The sequence below is a fragment of the Carassius auratus genome, chromosome 20 (genome assembly GCF_003368295.1).
Source record: "Carassius auratus strain Wakin chromosome 20, ASM336829v1, whole genome shotgun sequence".
NCBI classification, from domain to species: domain Eukaryota; kingdom Metazoa; phylum Chordata; class Actinopteri; order Cypriniformes; family Cyprinidae; genus Carassius; species Carassius auratus.
Window position 1 is genome coordinate 20227925 of NC_039262.1, and position 21206 is coordinate 20249130.

The following is a 21206-nucleotide window of genomic DNA, read 5'->3' on the forward strand; positions in this document are numbered from 1 at the left end:
TCTCAGCTGCCACTAGTTTAAGGTGGATCAAACCGGAATGAAACATTATGGGGAAAACATGTTCAAACATTATCACAGACATGCAAGTCTTTATCTTTGGATGCTGTCATAAATGTTATCAGAATACCAAAGATGAGTCCACTGGTTTTTCGTAATAGTATAAAACCTGTAGTTAATGATAAAACAAACATTTTATTTGCAGAGGTCGCCTATATTAAAATAACATTAAAAATGCATATGTTTTGTCTATGGTCAATAACGACATGCATCACGTGTTTGTGTTAGTTCACAAGCTGAACTAAAGCTGAAAGCCCATGAAGAATAAGGTGAAAGGGCTTTAGAGGGTGGGGTGATATATGTCCCAGGGTTAACCCTTTACTTCAGTCATATGACTGCAGAAACAAATCAGTGTTTAACATTGAATATCAGATGTGTGCCAACTGACTACCCTTATGAAAGGAACATATATTTACCCATATATTTCTTAAAATATATTCTGATATATTGTAATATATTATTTTCCCTTTTTATTTTCTAATATTTAATATATTTAAATACATAGAATAATATATTGATGATACATATATTATATAATATATTGCAAAATATACAAATGATTGCCGCTTTCAATATATTGCAATATATTGAAAAAAAAAAAAAAATTAAATCCCATATATAATAATATATGCCTAATACATTACATGATATTTTCCAATATACTGCAATATATTTTTGTTTCATAAGGGTAGATATTTGTATTTAATTTAATACTATAACCTGAGATCACATCTACCCTTCTAAATGTCTGAAAACCTGAAAGTCATGGAAAGCACATACGTTATGTTAGTATTATGTAACTTGGAGGAAGTTGCCTCGTTTTCTCTCTGAGAGTCTCTTTGTGGTAAGAGAAGAAATTATAATAGTAGATAAATTTCGTCAACATCATCATCATTATCATCATCATCATCATCAAAATCACTGTGGTTTATTTAATTTCATGAGAAATGTTTGTGAAATTGTAAAGGGATAGTTCATAATTGATTTACTCATGTTGCTCCAAACCTGTATGATTTCTGTTGAACATAAAGTGTGCATAAAATGTCAGTGGCCACTAAAACTTTGATTGAAGTAAGTCATACAGGTTGTCCTATAATGTGAACAAAGCTATACAATTATTTTACTAATGTTTACTAATAATTGGCCGTGTAATCCTCATCATTTCCAGCAGAGGTCATTGCAGCATTACAAAAAAACAACATCTTTCAGTTTAGTACTTGTAACTATCAGTTTAATTAGTAGCAAACAATGTAAGATACACATTTCAAATAATCCTGGTTGCTATGTAACAGTAATATACATTATTAATTACAGTAACTACAGTTGCCACCTTAGAAAGTACACTTAAATTACTTAAAGGACTTAATACTGGCTTAAATTCCATAATGTTCATAATCATATCTTTCTGTTATGTTATCAAAAGTTGTGATGATGACAAGTGGACAAACTGAAACCACTAAGCGATGAAGAAGAAGAATTAGTAGATAACTACTGTTAGCACATCTAGTGGTGATCATGTGAAGCTACAGGTTTAAAACTCGAGACAGCCTCACAGATTTATATTATTTTGTCGTGGCTCGATCCAGAGATGGGCATAAATACACATTTTCAGTATATGATTTTAATAAAGCATGCACAAAAACTGCCTGCCATTGTGTAAGTGTGAATTTAAACAAATTTAATAAAAAACAACCACCGTTTAACTATCAAAACTGCTTCGCTAATGCTATTTTCCCACTTGTTGGTGCGCTATGTTCTTCCAACTCAAGGCAGATATGAATGATGCTTTAATCAACAAGTGCAATTGACCATGACATCCACACCTTTTCTTGTTCCAGAAAAGTGTTTCACCCAATGCCTAATGGAGTTGTACATGAATGTTTGGGTTGGGGTTGAGGGGAGGGGTCATGTGTGAACTAGTTGATGCACAAAATCAGCACCCCAGAGGTTAAGAGGTTGTCTGGCACCAGGGCCGTCCTTATGTGGGGGTCACTGGTGTTGACCCTCTGTCTTGTCACTGTTTAGACAAAAAAAGTGTCAAATTTCTAGACATCTATTTTTAATAACATATATAATCAGAGAAAGGCCACATTGACCTCAGGTTTTGAATGTATATAACATGGGTGACATCTGTGTTAAAGTAAAAGTTGATACCAAGTAAAAGTTTAGACCAAGAGGATAGATGTAGATGCTAAAAAGGGCCCATAACTGAGCCTTGAGGAACACCAGATTGCACAACACCAATATCAAACCTGCAGCACCGACAGCTACAAACTGCTTTCGATCTAAGAGATAGGACTTAAACCAGCTTACTGCAGTAGCAGAAACACCAAAGACAGACTCTGAGTAAGTCAATCTGAATGATCAACAGTGTCGATAGCAGCACTGAGATCAAGAAGAATCAAAATAGAAAGGCAGCCAGAATCAGAAGTTATAAACAAATCATTAGTGACCTTAAAATGCTGTTTCAGTGCTGTTTTTACATGTTTCTGAAAACCCGGTTGAAGGCCAATCAGTTACCAAACATCAGATATCAGCTATTGAGTTTCAATGCTCTGATATTTCTGATATTTATACTTACACAATACATCAGATAAGACATCAGATATCACCTATTGAGTGTCAATGCTCTGATATTTCTGATATTTATACTTACACAAAAGATCAGATAAGTAGTAAGCTAGCAAATATGAACACTTTTTTTTTTTTCTTTACTTTCACTTTTCATTATGGTCACTAAGAAATTTCTAGTAAAACAATTACAGAGAAACAGCAGGCAACACAAGTGAATATGAAATATGTAAGTATAGAAAATTTAAATAGTGTCTGAAATAGTGTTTTTTCCCCTTATCTTTAAAACCTCCAATATGTTGTTTTATTTACAACTTCTAAAAATCTTTTTGCGTGTATGTGTAATCAGTCCTTTCCTCCTGTACTCAAATGCACCTTTCCATTTACAGTGTGGGCTGATATGTCATAAGTGTCTGATAAACACTTAGGAAAATAATTCCAGATACCAATAAATTTCAAAGAATCATTCTTTAATAAATTAGTTTACTCTGTTCAGACCTTAAGACTCATTCTCTGAATGATTCATTTGTGACAGAGACAGTTTTCTGATGATAACATCTAATATCTGCTTTCAAATTCAATCTTATTGCAAAGTGTAAACATTTTTTGTGCTGCTTATTATTGTAAAATGAACAGACCTGTATCATTTATCATTTATTCTGCGTGATTTACACCAACACAACTCAAAAGCCTGAAGTGCACTTCGGTTGTCTAGTCTTTCAAACATTTTCCCATGAACACACTCTGTTATTTGATATGGGACCTGTCAAAGAAATGATGTATGCACTAAAATACAAGGGCAGAAAATAAATATTTTGGTACAAGCTTGAACATAGTCTCAAAGTAAGGGTTGACAGTTTATATTGAAACAAGACAAAAATACATTCTTCAATGGTTTTCCTTATATTTCAATGACTCATAACACTACACAATAGAACAAGATTATGTGTTTGGTTATTTGTTCAAACACGGGTTTCTTTATTAACCTTTCCCACACCTCCGTATGGAAACACTTACAGCAATAAAACATCACATGCTGCAAGTGGTGCAAGATATTGCCGAGCTTCTTATCTTCTGAGTCAGAGCTTACTGTAAAACACATATCACGCTGGAGTTTCCTGCTTTACAGTGACAAAGATTTACTCATGAGATAAGATGTTCAAAGAAAAAATGATTCAAAGACACAAAGCTTAGATGTCTTCATATTTATTTAGAAAATACAATCACATTATGATGGATGTAGAGTATATTTTACATCACACGTATAATCAACAGTCATAGCAGGCACCACAATAAGCTTATGAATATCCCTTGTTAATTTGACTTTGGTGAATGTAAATTGCCACTTGTCACTGCAAGACTACACAATGATCAGATGTCAGATTGTGAAATAGCTGGTGAAGCCATTTAAAATGACTGTACACCCAAAACCCGTGAATTAAATAAAAATATCTTCCTAAAGAAAAAAAAGAACAAGCATGGTACCTAGCAAACAACCATCACTAAAACAGCACAAAGTTATTGCAATTTAAAAATAACATTATTGGTTGCCATATGTCAACTGTGATATTGCACAGAGGATCAAAGAATTCACTTTGAAGAAATAACACCGTTATTGCGAAGGAAAAATATGCATATGGCTCTCTTAAAACAGTCAAAATGCCCACAACCTTCACCAGAAATGTATTACTGTGAATCATTCTGAGTGTGTGTGCTGTCAGAGAAGAAATATTTCATATCAAAGAAAGAAGAAAAATCTTTTGTTTTTGGGGTGGATTAGTCAAAATATCTTTGATGCCACAGTACTTTAAAAGAGGAAGACTTATGACTGGATAAAGCCGACAGTCAGCCTGACAGTGTTTCAAAAGTCTCTTTCAACTGTTCAACCAGCCTGAAAGGGTTAAACAGAATGTGAGAAATTCTCATTAAAAATACATGCAGACATTCACATGCTGATTAAAACAAACAAAACAACCGAAACAAATGGAAATGACAGAATTAACACCTGCTTGAAAAAAAAAGTGGAATGAAAATGAAATGGAAAAAAATACACTATTGTTATCACATATACAGTATAATGCAATATAGAAAGACACTGTACAATACAGAGTTATCAAACTCTATATTGTCTATATATAATCGTTATTTTTCCTATTCAGTTCTTCTGCACAACCAGTGGAATGTGACAATAAGATGTACTATATCTAAAAATATGTAGACACTTAGAAATAATGGGTTTGGCTATTCCAGACATTTCTGCGAGGACAAACTGTTGCTGCAATGTTGGAAGCCAGTTCTTTATAACGTCAGTGCATGTGTAGCATTAAGACTGTGCTCAGTGGAATTAAAGGAACAGCCAAACCTGGTTATAAGAGCGTACATATATTTTTGGCCATATAAACATACATGAAGTAGTAGTAGAGTGACAGTTATTTTCAATTGTCAACAACTAAGTCTTAACATTTGTAAAAAGTCAATGCAAAAACGCAAATGGGAAAGTCACCCCCCCCCCCCCCCCACTGTCTTAATCACTTAAGTAATTACATTTGAAAATTTCTTCTTTCACAAACATAAAATTGTTGGTGCAATTTAAACCTGCTTATTGCAACCAAATGGTCATTATGACAGGTCCTCCTGTGATATATGGCAACAATTTGCAGCATATCACGTGATTTATGGCTCTACAGCTGTGGCTTTAACCCAATTAAAAACCAGCAAATTTGAATTAGACCATAGCAAAATACAGCAAACATCTATAGAATAATAAGATTGACTCAGAAAGTGCAATAGAATTTAACAGTGGTTAACACGGTCACAATAAAAGCACAGCAAAATAAACAATTTCACTCTTTTGAGACACAAACACAGAACAGAGCTTTAAAACACACACAAAAGACTTTTTCAGAGGATTGATATCAGTGTAATGATATAGAAGCCAGAGGTCGCCCCACCCATCCTGCTTTGATAAGGACCAACCCTCAAAAGAGCCAAACAGGATGGCAGCTGATTCATTAAGACTGACAGTACTGACAGAAGAAGGAGAGAAACAGCTTCTGAAACCTGTTTACACTTCTCCAACTTAAACTCATTCATCTGTTCAGTATGATCTAATGTGAACCTAAAACCTTGGATATTACTGGCAGATGATAGGTGACTTTACATTCAAGAAAACGAGATAAGCTCAAATAAAGCAACTTGACAGACATTATGGAATTATTACCGGCATACTGGCAGCAAACGAATGTGTCAAGATCCTCAAATAATGGGGACCTCAGTCTTAGCTTCTCACTGAAGCTGTCCAATCGCGCTTTGCAACACGACTGGAGACAACCAGAGCATCTCAACCAAATTATATTGCCAATAGCCCATGAGGAAACCAAACGCGACGTCCGTCACGTGATGCCGTCCGAGTAGGACTCTAGAAAAACCAACAAATGTGGCCCAGAGCAGGACAAGAAAGCGGAGTGGGGCCGCCAGCACCAGATGGGCCAATAGAAAGCGGGCACACATTGCAGCACGTGTGGCATGGCCTGATGGGAAGGAATAGCCGTCCACAGAGAACGTGGCAAACATGTCCATACGGTTATGGGCAGGACGTCGCCGCCGTACTATAGCTTTCATCGCGCCGACCAGGACCAGGTCCAGAACCAAGGCTGAAAAATAAATTATGAAAACGTGAGTCAGGCCAACTTGTACCCAACCTAAATATAAAACCAAAACCAAATTTTTAATTACCCCATGATCTAGTCACCCTCCAGCCAGTGTACATGACTTTCTTCTTTCAGACAAACATAATTGAATTTATATTTTTAAAAAATGTCCTGGCTCATCCAAGCTTTGTAAATGGCAGTAAATGGTAGTCAAGATTTTGAAGCAAAATAAAGTGCATTAATCTATTATAAAAAGTGCTCCACATGACTCTGGGGACTTAATCAAAGCTTTCTGAAGTGAATTGATGTGTTTGTGTAAGAAAACTATCCATATTTATAACTTTGTAAACTTTAATGTCTAGCTTTCGCTAACTGTGGTACACGTTCACAAGAGAGTGGATCTCCAGTGGACGACGTAGGACCATAGACTGTTAAAACACATGTATGTAGTGTCTGTGACGTCATCTGTAAGTTTCCAACTTGACGGCAGTGACAGCAGCGACAATCCACCTGTCCCTCAAGTGGCCACGCACTTAATTATGCAGAACTTTAAGACTTAATATAATTTAAATGGATGAGTTAGAAAAAAATTCACCACCGTAACAGTTATCATGAAGAGCAAAATTAGCTATATAGACCAAACTATTTTTTTGAACCAGGCTGTAAACATGTTTTTTTTTTTGGTGTAAAGAAGGGCATTTTAACATGGGATTGACTCCCTTTTGCAGCCAGTCTCTAGCGGCCAGTCGATGAATTACAGTTTAAGTCACTTCCGTGTTAGTCTCAACCTCAGACGTCATGCCCGCAGACTGTTGGCTAAACATCTGATGCAGATGGGACACAAAAGTGGAAACACTTCAGGAGTGTCGAAGTCGTCATTGGATTGGTTGAATTCTACAGGATTTCCGGGAAATGTGTGTTTCTGCATGGAAACGAAGATACTGTGGCACCAAACCCCCTCATGAAAGAAAAGAAGCCGTAGTGTTTACAACGAAATGTTTACAGCAAAACGAATGTCGGTCAATTGGCCTCTTCGGCGGGCCTTGACCAATATGAGCTGCCATGAATTCCAGACCTTCAGCCATCAGTCTGAAGGTCTGGCTACGCGAGACTACTTCTGTGTTGGCTTTACGAGAGAGAGTGGGAAGTGGCTGCTTGCATCGGACGTAGGTAAGAAGTGACGAATGCAGAGCAAAACAAAACAAAACACTGGCCATGAATTCAAAGTACAAAACGAGTGTTTGTAAAGATAATGTTGGATGATTTTGAAATAAAACCAAGAGAAGACAACAACAAAACAAAACTTGGTTCTCGCAATACTAGCTTTTATGCCACTCTCTCGTGAATGTGCGTACAACTGTTGGCAGAAGCTAGAGATTACGGTTTAGAAAGTTTTAAATATGGATATCTCTCTTACACAAATGCATCGATTCACTTCAGAAGGCCTTTATTAACACTTTTTATGATGGATGTATGCACTTTCTTTTGTTTCAAAATCTCGGCTCCTATTCAGTGCCATTATAAAGCTTGAAGAGCTAGGAAATTTTTTAATTACAACTTTACATTCATCTGAAAGAAGAAAGTCATATCTATGATGGCCTGAGGGTGAGTAAATCATAGCGTAATTTTAATTTCTGGGTGAACGATACGTTTAAGGCCAGTTTACACTGCATTGAAAGACACAGACCTATCCAAGAGTCAATAGATTGCAACCAAAAAAAAAAACAAATGAAGATCAACGGCTACAGGCGTTGAATGAAACAATGCACTGATCTGAAAAAACCTGATGAACATGTTTGTTGCCAATTGTCTCTATCTGTCATGCAATGTGAACTGGCCTTTATATGATGCCATAATAAAACGTGTTTGAAAATGTGTTTGTAGAAATGTCACATACATGTGCATAAAGTCCACTCAATAGCTCCTTTGGTCTGTCCTCAAAGAATAGTTGGGTTAGCGATTTTGCTAAATTAAGGAGATGCTGCAAGTCCAAAAAGCATTGTATGAACCTCCAATAATAATGCCATAATTAGCATATATAATCCTGTTTACAGCTGCTCATGAAGCCGTGGGAACTGAAACCCGATAATGGTAAGGAACATAACATTTTCAACACACATTCTGAGTGACGGACCAATCAAAATACCAGCTGACCAACCAGAGCAGACTGGGCTTTTCAGAAAGGGTGGCTTTAAAGAGACATTTCAGTCAGTGGGAATATTTCTGGATCTCTCTTCAGCAACAAACTAGAAGCCAGTTGCATTTTAAACGGATTGCCAATAAGCCACATCGATAATGGAAAGCTCAGCTGAATGGAAACATGATTCACCTGCAGGAACACCAGGCACTGAAAACATCTGATTAAAGAGAGGTCTAAAAGAAAAAGTCATATGGAAAGTGTGAGGAGATGAAGGTGGCTATATGCGTCTTGCATCATTGAAGAGAATGAGCCCGAACTAGAGCCAGAAAGAGTGGAGAAAATACATAAGAAAACTAAATATGAAGCTAGCCTATAAGTTTGATATAAGTTGACTAAACAAAACTGCTGATGGAGATTTATGGACAGCAGTGACAGAGCTTTAAAGAAATGGTCCAGGTCCACTTACAAGGGGCCGCAAGAGAGTGCAACGGGGTCTGTGTAAAAATCAATGTTACCAGAAAAAAAGGAAAAATATAATAAAGATTTGTGTGAATAAATATTTTTCTTATTAAAATAAAACATTTATTAAAATATGAATATATAAAAAGCCAAACAAAATGACTAAAATAATACATTTAAATAAAATAATTCAACTGATTAAGATAAACTTAAGACTTAAAAGACCAATTAAATAAAAACTATTGATTAGCATAAATAATTGATAATAGTAAATAAATGCCTTTTTATTGACTACTTTAATACATCTAAAAGGTGCCATTTTCTACTATTTTACTATGTAACGCAATCAAAACGAAATAGGTTATAAATAATATTTTACAAAAATTTATTATATGAAATTTTCATTTTAATAATATAGCCTTTCACGTTTTAGCATGATGCCTCTCATGAAGATGATCGTATTTCGGGCGTCCGTGACATCTAACAGATCGACCACCTCTGTTCTATTATAAACTGATTTGGATGTCGAGCGCTTCATTAGTAAGCAGCAGTTAAAGCGCATTACCCATGAGCAGGTTCAGCATGACCTCCTGACCGGCGGCGCTGTCGCTTTTGTACAGGGAGTATGCGGCACCGGCCAGCCACGGGATCCCGTGTCCGGAGATCTCGACGAGCTTCATGAGCGGCCGCACGCTGCCCCAGGACGCGTCCTCACACGCGCACACCCCGAGGCGCTTCGACAGCCACAGGTCGATGGCCAGCAGAGACCTGAGCGCGATCCCAATGATGGACGGGTTCAGTTTCATACAGTCTTCCTCCGGTAACTGCTGCCCGCCGGTGGAGGAGTTGGACGACCCCGAGCCGCGTCGCCGGCTGGGGCTCTCGGAGGCTCGGAGCCGGGCCGCAGTGGGATCGGAGCCCTGCCTCTGCAGCAGGTGCGGCGGGGGAGTCCGGCTCAGAGAGATAAACTCGTAGCGTCCGTTTCCACCGGCGCACGGAACACTGCCGCTGCGCGCCGCGCCGCTCCGCGCTTTAGGAGAAGGCATTTCACTCCACTAACGCTAAAACGGGCTAGTCCGACAATATTGGAATGTCTTCTGTGTTATAATATAGCTTTTGGATCTATCTTTTTCAGGTCATAGTTTTACAGACGACAACAGAGAACTGGTCATACTGGACTACCGTGCAGCGCCATCTTTAAAAAGCAGCTCTCTGCGCAATGCACACTGGGGGAAAAATTGTATTCTTTAGCCATGCATGTGACTCTACAAAATAGAGGGAATTTCGAGGCTGGTAAATCCTGCTCTGTCGTTGTATGTAAATCCTAAAATATGTTCTGATATTGATAGGGCTTTATTTAAGTTTATCTGGAAGAATAGAAATGAATATGTGAAAAAGAAAAACTATTGTTAGAACTTTTTCAGAGGGTGGGTTTAATGTCCTTGATTTTAGCACTCTTAATATATATTTTTTTAAATCAATTGGATTAAACATTGTTTGGCCCAGAGTAAATCTATATAGTTGTATATCCCCAATTTGTTTTTGAAAATTGTGGTGGATTACGCTTTCTACTATCGTGTGATTTCAAATACAGTAAACTTCCCATAAAATTATCTAACTTTCATAAGTAATCATTAGAAGCATGGAAAATAGCCTTTAAGCATCATTTTTCTCCACATACGTGCATCCTTTGGAATAACCAATTTGTATTGGCTGAAAACAAGAGTATATTTAAAAAAGAATGGTTTGATAAGGGAATTATATTTATTTCAGACTTATTAAATATTGATGGTGAGATTTGTTTCTTTTTCAGGGATTGAATCTTCCTGTAGAAATTATAATTTGGTTGTGAAAAGCATTTCCCCTAAATTGCTTTGCCTTGTGAAAGTAAATCTCATGTATAATTCAGCTGTCCAACAAATTCCAAATCTTGTTATTGGAGGTATTAATATTATGGATATTAAGTGTAATAACTCACATATTAGGAAATGTCTTACTCGTGATGTCAGCTGTTACCAAAAAGCACTCATAAAGCAAGAATAATGTCCATTACTCCCTCCTTTCAATTTTTTTTTTTTTTTTTTTTTTTTTTTTTTTTTGCAAAGGACTCATTGATTTCAACTACCAGGAACAAGAAATGTATAAAAACATCCCTCATATAAAAAAAATTCATTTGTAAACTGTAATTTTTTTTACTGTCCATGATGTATATATGTTATATGTATCCCCCTTAATAAATAAACTGATGCAGAAGGCGAGATTTGTCATTGCTAAGGTTTTACTACTACATCAGTAGTGGTTTCTGCCATATTGCAATGAATATTTAATAAAGCAGAAAACACATAATTGTATTTTGCTACATTCTTTTGACTAAAAAGTCGTGAAGAAAAATGCAGTTGCGTCTTATCTGCTCAATACAATATTTTATTAATGATGTCGAAACAATAATAGTAAAACATGTATTTTAAAAAACGCAGAGTTTTCTCAAGTTCCGAGATATATGGTAACCTAACATGTCTATATGATGGATAGGCTTCTATTGCAAGTTCCTCGTTTAATCTTTGAACTCTTGAGAATGACAGGGTTTCATCCAATCAGAAGCGTCGCCCCGCCCACTTCTGTCTTCCTGATATATATATATAAACCACATCCCATGGTCACACGTGCCGACTATAACACAGTCAGTACAAAGAAAAACAGCCATGCCTGGGATTCTGTTGGGAGACGTGTTACCTAACTTTGAAGCAGAGACTACAATCGGCAAGATCAAATTTCATGAATTCTTGGGAAATTCGTAAGTCGCTAAATATATTAATTTTGCTTCTGAGCGAGCAGGCCTAATCGAACACGATCTATCTGCTTTTATTGCGGTTTGACACATTTACGCATGATTAGGTGGCTGATGTGCTAAATGAACATGACCCGATACTTTATTAATACAACTGGTTATGATGTGGCATATGGCGGCTTACATCCGCTTTACATCCGACATAGATGTCGAGGGTTAAACCGAATGCACTCGTCAATCTTAGTAGTAATAGTATAAATAACTTATAAATATGACTTCTTGCAGTAGAGTTAGCTTAAAGGGACTCTGAAAGACCCTTAAGGTCAAGTTTAAGCAATAAAGAATCTGCAGTCAGGAATCTTTAGGAGTCTATGATAGTGTAAACCCTGGCTTTATTGCATGGGATGACATTGCTGCAGAGGAATGCACTTATTTGCACAAACAAACTGTTGTAGAATTCTAACTAGTGCATTATGTTAATGCAACTATTTTAAAAAGAGTTCCAGATATGAGGTCAAGCAAGAACCTTAAACCAATTGACAAACAGCAAATTTCTCAGTGATGTCAGTGTTCGGTTTAAACCAGCTTTGATGTGTTTACAAAGTGTTTGGGATGGGGGTGTAAAATGTGCCTGGTCATTGGCTGCAAGATTAACAAGGTGGCTTTTGTTGAGATTTTGGCAAAGTGTTTGGAAGTCCACCCATACTGTGCCAACAAATTCAGTTTCATTTCATTTTTACTTTAAATGTAATGTCTTATTTTATTTTTTTTATAATTCAAGTCAGTATTATTACTGTTGCACAATACACATAGGTTCAAAGCCACTTTACAGAAACTCATTATGTTAATGATTTGTTGTTCATACTTTGTTGCAATAAAACCGCAGATTAAATCTGTAATAATATAGCTAACATTTTGCGGCCATGTAAACCGTCACACCAACGATTTAGCTATATAGAATTTATTGCTTTGCATAAGGGTACTATATGGATGCTGGTAATTTAGGATGTGCTATATATCCACATTTAAATATTTATGGGTGATGATCATATATTTTATACTTTGCTTTGTAATGTGTATAGTCTGTATGTATGTATGTATGTATGGAATATAATGGGCATCTACAACCCATGTACTGTACATGTGTCCAGCAGTGTATATACATGGTATAATCTGTTTTAAATCGAGGAAAAAAAAAAAAAAAACAGGAAAGCAGCATGAGCTGCTTATTTTCATAGAGTGGAAAAGTTTTGCTAAGCAGACTGAGGTCAATGAACTGACCTGAACAAGTTGCTTTCTTAATACTCAGATTGTGTAACTGTCCTCATTTGTCCCTTAATGTATTATTTAACAGAAGAGCACCGGAGTCTGGTCCTCATTTCAAACCAAGTGTCCTCCACCATGTGTTTAGGAGGTTGTTCATTCAGCCGAAGATGCTGAAATTGAAAGCGTGTAGCAGATGTCGTGATGAATAAGAGGGGGTTTGGCAAACCTTCATTCTGTGTTTCCCAACTGCGTAAAAACCGGTTTCCCGAAACCTTCTTGTTTTTGACCATTTTAAATGTCACCTTTTGAACTTCGAATGTTGTGAAGAGTTTGCAATTGTTAGAGTTTCCTTTCATTGTGGCGATCATGTGACGTGATATCCAAAGAGTTTGGCCTTGTGGCTTTAACAGCAGTCAAAACAGCCGTTGGCCTTTGAATAAGAAGTGCTGCTCTGTGCATTTCTACTAAACAATACTGAAAGTCTAATGTTATCTTTTGTCTAGCTAATGGAAGGGTCCCAGAACTTCCCAGATAGTAAAAGAGACATGCTCAAATTCACGTCTCCAGGGAGTGAATGATTCTTTTATAACTTGAAAAACATGTGACATGGTTACACACTATGACTAACTGTCTCTACAGTCAGATGGTTTCCTGGCACAACTGTTTTGTATTCTGCCACTTGTTACTTTTTATCTAGTTCCAAAACGAGCATGAATTTGTAATCGATAACCATTTAATCTGAATCTTCCATTATCTATTGCACTTTTCATTAAATTGCCAATTTAGTGCTGCCAAGAATCTGCTTTTTAACTGGTGATGCAGTGTATTACTAAAAAGAAAAAGGGCTGTGCTGTTCTTTTTTGCCTAAAAGGTTGGAAGAATTGAATTGCCTATAAAGACAGTCACAATCCAACGGCCTGTGAGGTGGGATACAAAACAGCAGAATTATGATCTGATGGATATTTATTTATTTATCTTTTTTCTTTCTTCAGATGGGGAATCTTGTTCTCACACCCACGTGACTTCACTCCAGTGTGTACAACTGAGCTAGCCCGTGCTGCAAAACTTCACGAGGAGTTTAAGAAACGTGACGTGAAGATGATCGCACTGTCCATTGACAGCGTGGAGGACCACCGCAAATGGAGTGAGGTCTGCAGATTATTACATGCATGCATCCTACAAAGTAAATCTTGAACTATATATTTTTTTTATTTTTTACCCCTAGTATTTTAATATTATTAAAATAATCTTAAAATTATTTTAATCTTAATTTTAGTTTACATTGTAGTGACTTAACATTTTTATTGCTTCATTAATCTTTTTTTTTTTTTTTTTTTGTCCTAACCTCAATCCCATATGCACTACTATTGGAAAGTTTGAGGTTTGGGAAAAAAAAAAGAAATGTAACATTGAAATTAATGGTTGCATTCATTAAAGGGATGGTTCACTTTCAAATGTTTGGTATGTTTTAGCTTACCTCAAGGGTTTTTAAAAAAAAAAAAATTGTTAGGTTTATTATTTATTTGTCTGTGACTTTAATGGAGGTCTATGGTCACCACTTCAAAGAGCATGCACAGAGGAGTCCAAATTAAACAATTCCCCATCGTAAGTACCCATTGATGACCTAAGACACGAAACGAGTGGTTATTTAAATTGTTTTTTAGCTCTTGTACACAACCACGTCCAACTGATCTGAGTGCGTGAGTGCTTCCTGATGTGACGTGCGCACGCGCTCTGGCTTAGTCTGCGCAAGCTCAGAAAGCGCCGGAAGTGATCTCTCGTGTGAACGTCACTCATTGTTTACACTTACGGTCTTTGGTTTACACAGATTTCGGAAGTGTTACCTTTCACTGTGAAGATTTAAACCTATTTAGACGTACAGGAAATTGCAATGGAAGACTATTTCAATATATCAACAGACAACGTTGAATTTTTTTTTTAACAACCATATTTATTTGAAACCAGAATACACATCAGCTGCAGCAGCTGCGATATCTCTTCAAAATTGGTGGTGTTTTAGTAGCAAGTGTTGTTAGATGCCAACAGGAGTGGGGAGCATATGTTGTCACGAATGGAACAACTACAAGACGAGGACGAGGACATTGACAGTATCGCATCACACACCTACCTGCCTGACTGAAGATCCTGAGTTTTCGCCGCTGTTGAGATGCAGCGTTTTGCATGTTTAGTTTGCCAAGTATAAACTGGAGGCGCTGTCCAATGCCAGAGGGACTCAATGGGACGCTGTCAATAGAGTGAATGTGTTGTCTTTTTATTATAATCGGAATGATTATAGGGTGCATTATAAAAAAATTAATTACAATTACTGCATTATATTTCAGACAGTGCAGATTGGTGTGGTAAACCATGAGTGACGTGCATGCAAGAGATCCGTGGTTGCGCAGACTAAGCCAGAGCACGCACGAAAGTCACATCAGGGCACACTCATATCAGTTAGACGTTGTTGTGTACAAGAGGTAAAACGATTTAAATACTGTTCGTTTTCTTACACAAACTGCTCGTTTCATGTCTTGGATCATCAATGTGTACTAACGATGGGGAATTGTTTAATTTGGACTCCTCTGTGCATGCTCTTTGAGGTTGTGACCATAGACCTCCATTATTTGAGTCACAGTCAAGAACGGTTTGACCTAAAAACATCAAAATGGAAACTACTGCGGAAACAAAGACTAAAACATACCAAAATTTAATTTGAAAGTGAACTATCCCTTTAAGGATGCATGACATTGATCAACAGTAATAGTAAATGTATTAAGAATATTTCAAATGATTTCGATTTCAAATGTAAGCTGTTCTTTTGAACCTTCTATTCTTCAAAGAATCCGGAATAAAATACATCACTCTTTTCCCAAACTATCAAGCCGCTCAACAGATTTCAGTGTTTAAAATGTCTTAAGCAGCAAATCCGCATATTTGAATGATTTCTGAAGGGTCACGTGACACTGAAGACTGGAGTAATGATGCTGAAAATTCAGCTTTGCAGCAAAGGAATAGATTTTGAAATTAAACTAAATCCCTAAATTACATTTAATTTGTAATCCCAATGCCATCCCTGAAATTCTCACTGGACAGTTTAACAAAAGGGCTGATTACGTTACAAGACATCTGGCTTTCCAAGGGTCTGAACTTGGCCAAATGTTTCATCATAACTCATGCATTAAGAACTAGTTTGTAAAGCATTGAGGCACATTATTTTACGGTTGACTGTTTTAACACTAACTCTTGTACTGGATCTAAAGGCATGCAGTACTTTCACACCCTCATGTGCATTTGGCTGAACTTGTTTTCTAATTCATGTGAATGTTGCATACACCCGGTTCCCACAAGAGAATGGGTTTTGTGCGATGTTAGTCACTGGAGAACCACAACACCCTTTACTCGTATACGAATATCCAGATGTGTATATATGCTGTAATGCTATTAATTGTAAAACATATTTTAAATGATGATTTTTTTTTTTTTTTTTTTTTTTTTTTTCAAAAAAAAATTTATTTGCCGTTTCATCCAACAAGGCTTCACACGTAAGGATGACTGACTGAAATCTGAAAAAACGGTGAATATGACTTGATATTTCTGTATCTCTTGTTCTCTCTAGGACATCATGTCTTTTAACCAAGACAAAGCCTGCTGTGCCATGCCTTTCCCCATCATCGCAGATGACAAGAGGGAGTTATCGGTCTTACTGGGGATGCTGGACCCTGATGAGAGGGATAAAGATGGGATGCCCCTCACTGCCCGCTGTGTGAGTTTCCACCGCAACCATGCTTTAATTGTTCTCAACAGGGTTTTTGACGTTAACAAAAACTTAAACCAAGTTTGTTTTTTTGTTTTTTGTTTTGTTACTTCAAATGAAATTACAATCTAATATGTAACTAATTTTATTTCAGCTAGTTGCCAAAGCAGCACTTGTAATTTGTATAATTGTATACTAAAATAACTATATAAAAAAAATGAACTTGATATTTTAAAACCAATATAAATGCAAAAATAAATAATCAAGTGCTGACACATAATCTGCTTGATTTATTTGTAAAGAATTTCAATAAATGTTACATTTTATAATGTATTTATTTTTTATTTTTTTAAAAGGGGATTTATCAAAATTGCTGAAATATTTTTTTAGCTTTATTATATTAATTTCTTAACCAAAATCTCATATGCACTACTGTTCAAAAATGAGTTACTGAGAAAACGGTGAACTGAATTTTATTTTTCTAGTTGCCAAGGCAGCATTTCTTATTTCCATGAGGTTGTGTACTAAAATAACTAAAAAAAAAAAAAAAAACTAAAAAAAAGAACAATGCAGACATTTTTAAAACAAATAATAATGAAACATTTTCACAACAAAATGGCTTTAAAAATGTTTAAAGTAAAAATGGAAAATAAAAGAATTAAAAATAATAAAATTCTAGAGCTGTAACAGTATCTTCGTGATACCAAAATAACACTGGCTCATAATCAGGGGGTCTCAATAAGTATTAATTTATATTTAAATATTAACTAGTGGTGGGCATAGGGTTTTTTTTTTTTTTTTTTTAATTCTAGATTACTCTCACTGTAATCTTGGAATTAATCTAGATTAAAATGGCTCATTTGTATTCTGCTGAAGGCATTCAGAATATGTGTGCTACCCAAATAAAATGACGACTGAAAGTAAGTCTTTGAGAAGGGGTTTCTCAAGACAGGTGGTGTATTAGACCAGAGGCTCCTCTCCTGTTTCCAAAATGCATCACAAACTGCTTGAGAAAGGTGTAAATGAATTCCACATTGCGCAAGGTGCAAACAACCTTACGCCTGTTTTGCACATAATCCGTCTGCAGTGCGTATGCATTGCGTATTTTTTCTACGCACCCATGTTAACGGATTCCAGCGTTCACACGGTTGCGGTCCATCAGTGTGTTCCAAGAGCGGTGCATCTGCAGCAGTGCAGCGATCGTTTACGTACCGAGTGGTGGACTGAAAAAGCATCCTGTGCGTTAGCACAATGAGTATGAGTCCGTGCTGCTTCAGCACCACATGAAACGCACACGGACTGCATACACACTGCAGACGGAGTATGTGTGAAACCGGTGTGAGTCTTGTCGAGGTTTCCATTGGGAAACTTCTTAAAAAAATACAATTAAAATAATAATAATTTCCCTGAAGCAAACCTGACGGTACAAGTCGGTTTATAAATGACGTCTAAGTGGGATTTGGAGTCAAAAAGTTTGCGAACCATTGCTTTACATGTCTTGGTCGAGGCCAATGGCTGAACAGGACAGGTGATTGTGAAACTGTTGATGTTCTGCTGCATGTAACGCTTCCATTGCTCCATGTGCCCGCAGAATTGATCTGGTTTTTGCTACAGCATGTACTTTAGCAATTTAACAACAAAAGTTGTCAATACCAGAAAACTCTAAGAAACCTGCCAAAAGAAGACCGATCTATATCGGTACATCAAGATATTTGATGCTGTTGTTTATACTGTTATATGGTCACTGAATCGGATTAGTATGGTGTTTTTTCATTAAGCCACCAATTATGAAACTAAGTGTTTTATTTCTATCTGCACTTACCATATTCATTATATTTCAGGTGTTTGTCGTTGGCCCTGATAAGAGGCTGAAGCTGTCCATTCTCTATCCAGCCACTACAGGGCGCAATTTCGATGAGATTCTCCGTGTCATAGACTCTCTACAGCTGACTGCAACAAAGAAGGTGGCCACACCTGTGGACTGGAAGGTAAGATACAGCCTTTCTTCCTTTACTGTATGTAAGAGTCCCTAATTTCATTTTTCTTATGTGGTCAGAGTGGTCAAAGTAAAATTTATTTGTTTTTTTTTTTTCTTTTTGTTTAAGCCTGGTCAAGAAGTCATGGTCATCCCTTCTTTGTCAGATGAAGAAGCCAACAAACTTTTCCCAGCAGGTTTTACCCTCAAAGAGGTGCCTTCTGGGAAAAAATACATACGCTACACTAAACCGTAACTGATATATTGGGGCAATACTGTAGAAAAAGCCTTTACCAGTAGCCTAGAGTTTGACTACATGACCCATCACCTGCTACAATCCAGAGCGAAATCAATAGAAATTAGCATTTTAAGGTTATAACATACAATTCAAGTACTGTACTGTGCCTTAATCTCAATAAAACTATGATCCTTTTATAATTTAAAAAGATGTTGATGAGTATTCATTTGGACTGTTGAGATGGATATGAATAATGAATTTTCATTTTAGTTATGACATGGTTTATGATGGATTTATTGCAAATGCAATTTAAATATGTATCTGGTTTGACCTAAATTGATTGTGTGAGCTCCTTTATGTGACCAAGCTGAATTTTCAGCAGCAATCACTCAAGACTTAATTTTTATTTTATTTTAAGGATAATTTGATACTGGAGACTAGAGTAATGACTGATGAACGTTCACATTTGCCGCAGAAACAAGTTTGCATATAGTATTTACATTTAGTAATTTAGCAGACACTTTTATCCAAAGGGAGGACAATGGAAGCGATCAAAATCAACTAAAGAGCAATGATATGCAAGTGCTATAACAAGTCTCCGTTAGCTTAATGCAGTACATGTAGCAAGGTTTTTTAAATTATATAATTAAAAAAAGATAGAATAAGAAAAGAAGAGCAAGCTATTGTTGGAGGCCTTTTTTTATTTGTTAACTGTAGTAATTTATATAAAACAACCTAGCTAGAATACAAGAAGATAAGAGAAACTAGGGATTTTTTTTTAACTAGCTGTTAGTAAACAAATAGTGGAAGTCTTAAAGGGGCATGCTTTTTTTTTTTTTTTTTTTTAAATGAAGAGTTAGAATAGAGTGTGCTAGAGTTAGAGGGTCAAAAAAGGAAGATATGTGTTTTTAGCTGATTCTTGAAGATGACTCAGCTGCTTGGATTGAGTTGTGCAGGTCATTCCAGCAGGAGGGAACATTTCATTTCAAAGTCTTTGAAAGTGACTTTTTTAGCCCTTTTAGGATGGCACCATAAAGCAACTTTCATTTGAAGACCGCAAGCTTCTAGAGGGCACATATTTCTGAAGTAATGAAGTTCGGTGAAGGGGTGCAGAGCTAGTGGTGGTTTAGTTGGCAAACATTAATGGCTTTAATTTTATGCGAGCATCTATTTGTAGCCAGTGCAAATTGATAAACTGATGAGTGAAGTGCATTATTTTTGGTTCATTAAAAATTAATCTTGCTGCTACGTTCTGGATTAATTGTAAAGGTTTGATAAAAGAAGCTTGAGGACCTGCCAAGAGAACATTGCAATAGTCCAGCCTGGAAAGAATAAGAGCTTGAACAAGGAGTTGTGTAGCGTGTTCTGAAAGAAAGGGTTTGATCTTCTTGATGTTGAATAAAGCAAATCTACAAGACCAGAATGTTTTAGCAATGTGGTCTGAGAAAGTCAGCTGACCATCAATCATAAGCCCAAGGTTTCTGGCTGTTTTTTAAGGAGTTATGGTTGATGTGCCTAACTGGATGGTGAAATCGTGATGAAACATTGGGTCTGATTGAACCACAAGCAGTTCTGTCTTGGCAAGGTTGAGTTGAAGGTGATAGCCCTTCATCCAGCAAGAAATGTCTGTTAGACAAGCTAAGATGCTCATAGTTATGCCAGTAGGGTTGACGGGAGGATCTGGTGGTTAACATCAAAAGCAGCAGACCGATCCAGCAAGATAAGTATTGAAGATTTGGAATCCGCTCTTGCCAGTCTTAGGGCCTCAACAACTCGGAGCATGGCAGTTTCGGATGAATGCCCACTTCTGAAACTAGACTGGTTGCTGTCAAGGAGGTTGTTCTGTCTGAGAAATGCAGAGACTTGGTTGAACACGGCTGGGGTGGTATGGCCTGGCCTGGAAGACAAGGGGCAAACAGTGTCTAAACAAGATGTAAGAGTGGAGCAGAAAGTATCAGTAGCACTGTTAACATCAAGAGATGCTAACTGCTTAAGGTGAGGAAGCGAAGATGAAACCATAGTTGATAGCCGGGAGGTTGAAAGCGAGCGTAGGGTAGGGGTATGTGTTGTGTCAGGAACCATGTTGAGGTTAAGGGTGAGGAGGAAGTGATCCGAAGTGTGCAGTAAAGTAACCAGTACATGATCAGTGGAGCAGTGTCGTGTGTAAATAAGGTCCAGTTGGTTGCCTGATTAGTGAGTAGCAGTAGTAAACACCCTTGATATCAAAAGAGTGTGGACGTCTGCAGCCTGAGGTTTATCTAACTGGAGGTTAAAGTGTCCAAGCATTACTAGGGGAATACAATCCTCA

General features: G+C 36.8%; 2 protein-coding genes across 2 annotated transcripts; one reads left to right on the forward strand and one right to left on the reverse strand.

The window, feature by feature from the left end:
* Window positions 1–3818: 3818 nt before the first annotated feature.
* Window positions 3819–10922, reverse strand: plpp6 (phospholipid phosphatase 6). Its single transcript, XM_026291403.1, has 2 exons — window positions 9443–10922; window positions 3819–6281 (listed from the first exon to the last, which is right to left on the reverse strand). The coding sequence occupies exons 1-2, from the start codon at window positions 9921–9923 to the stop codon at window positions 5914–5916; spliced, it is 849 nt and encodes a 282-aa protein (XP_026147188.1). The 5' UTR covers window positions 9924–10922; the 3' UTR covers window positions 3819–5913.
* Window positions 10923–11509: 587 nt separating this feature from the next.
* On the forward strand, window positions 11510–19106 carry prdx6 (peroxiredoxin 6). The gene is made up of 5 exons (XM_026291404.1): window positions 11510–11671; window positions 13924–14080; window positions 16548–16694; window positions 18527–18673; window positions 18791–19106. The coding sequence occupies exons 1-5, from the start codon at window positions 11580–11582 to the stop codon at window positions 18914–18916; spliced, it is 669 nt and encodes a 222-aa protein (XP_026147189.1). The 5' UTR covers window positions 11510–11579; the 3' UTR covers window positions 18917–19106.
* The last annotated feature ends 2100 nt before the right edge of the window (window positions 19107–21206 follow it).

What these genes read in the sequence shown, in the direction of transcription:
- plpp6 (XM_026291403.1), bottom strand. Translation starts at nt 9,923, where the DNA reads ATGCCTTCTCCTAAAGCGCGGAGCGGCGCGGCGCGCAGCGGCAGTGTT. An exon ending in CATGCTGAACCTGCTCATGG is followed by an intron (nt 6,282 to 9,442) that starts GTAATGCGCTTT and finishes TTTATTTTTCAG; the next exon opens with CCTTGGTTCTGGACCTGGTC.
- prdx6 (XM_026291404.1), top strand. Translation starts at nt 11,580, where the DNA reads ATGCCTGGGATTCTGTTGGGAGACGTGTTACCTAACTTTGAAGCAGAG. An exon ending in TGCCCCTCACTGCCCGCTGT is followed by an intron (nt 16,695 to 18,526) that starts GTGAGTTTCCAC and finishes ATTATATTTCAG; the next exon opens with GTGTTTGTCGTTGGCCCTGA. An exon ending in CCACACCTGTGGACTGGAAG is followed by an intron (nt 18,674 to 18,790) that starts GTAAGATACAGC and finishes TTTTTGTTTAAG; the next exon opens with CCTGGTCAAGAAGTCATGGT.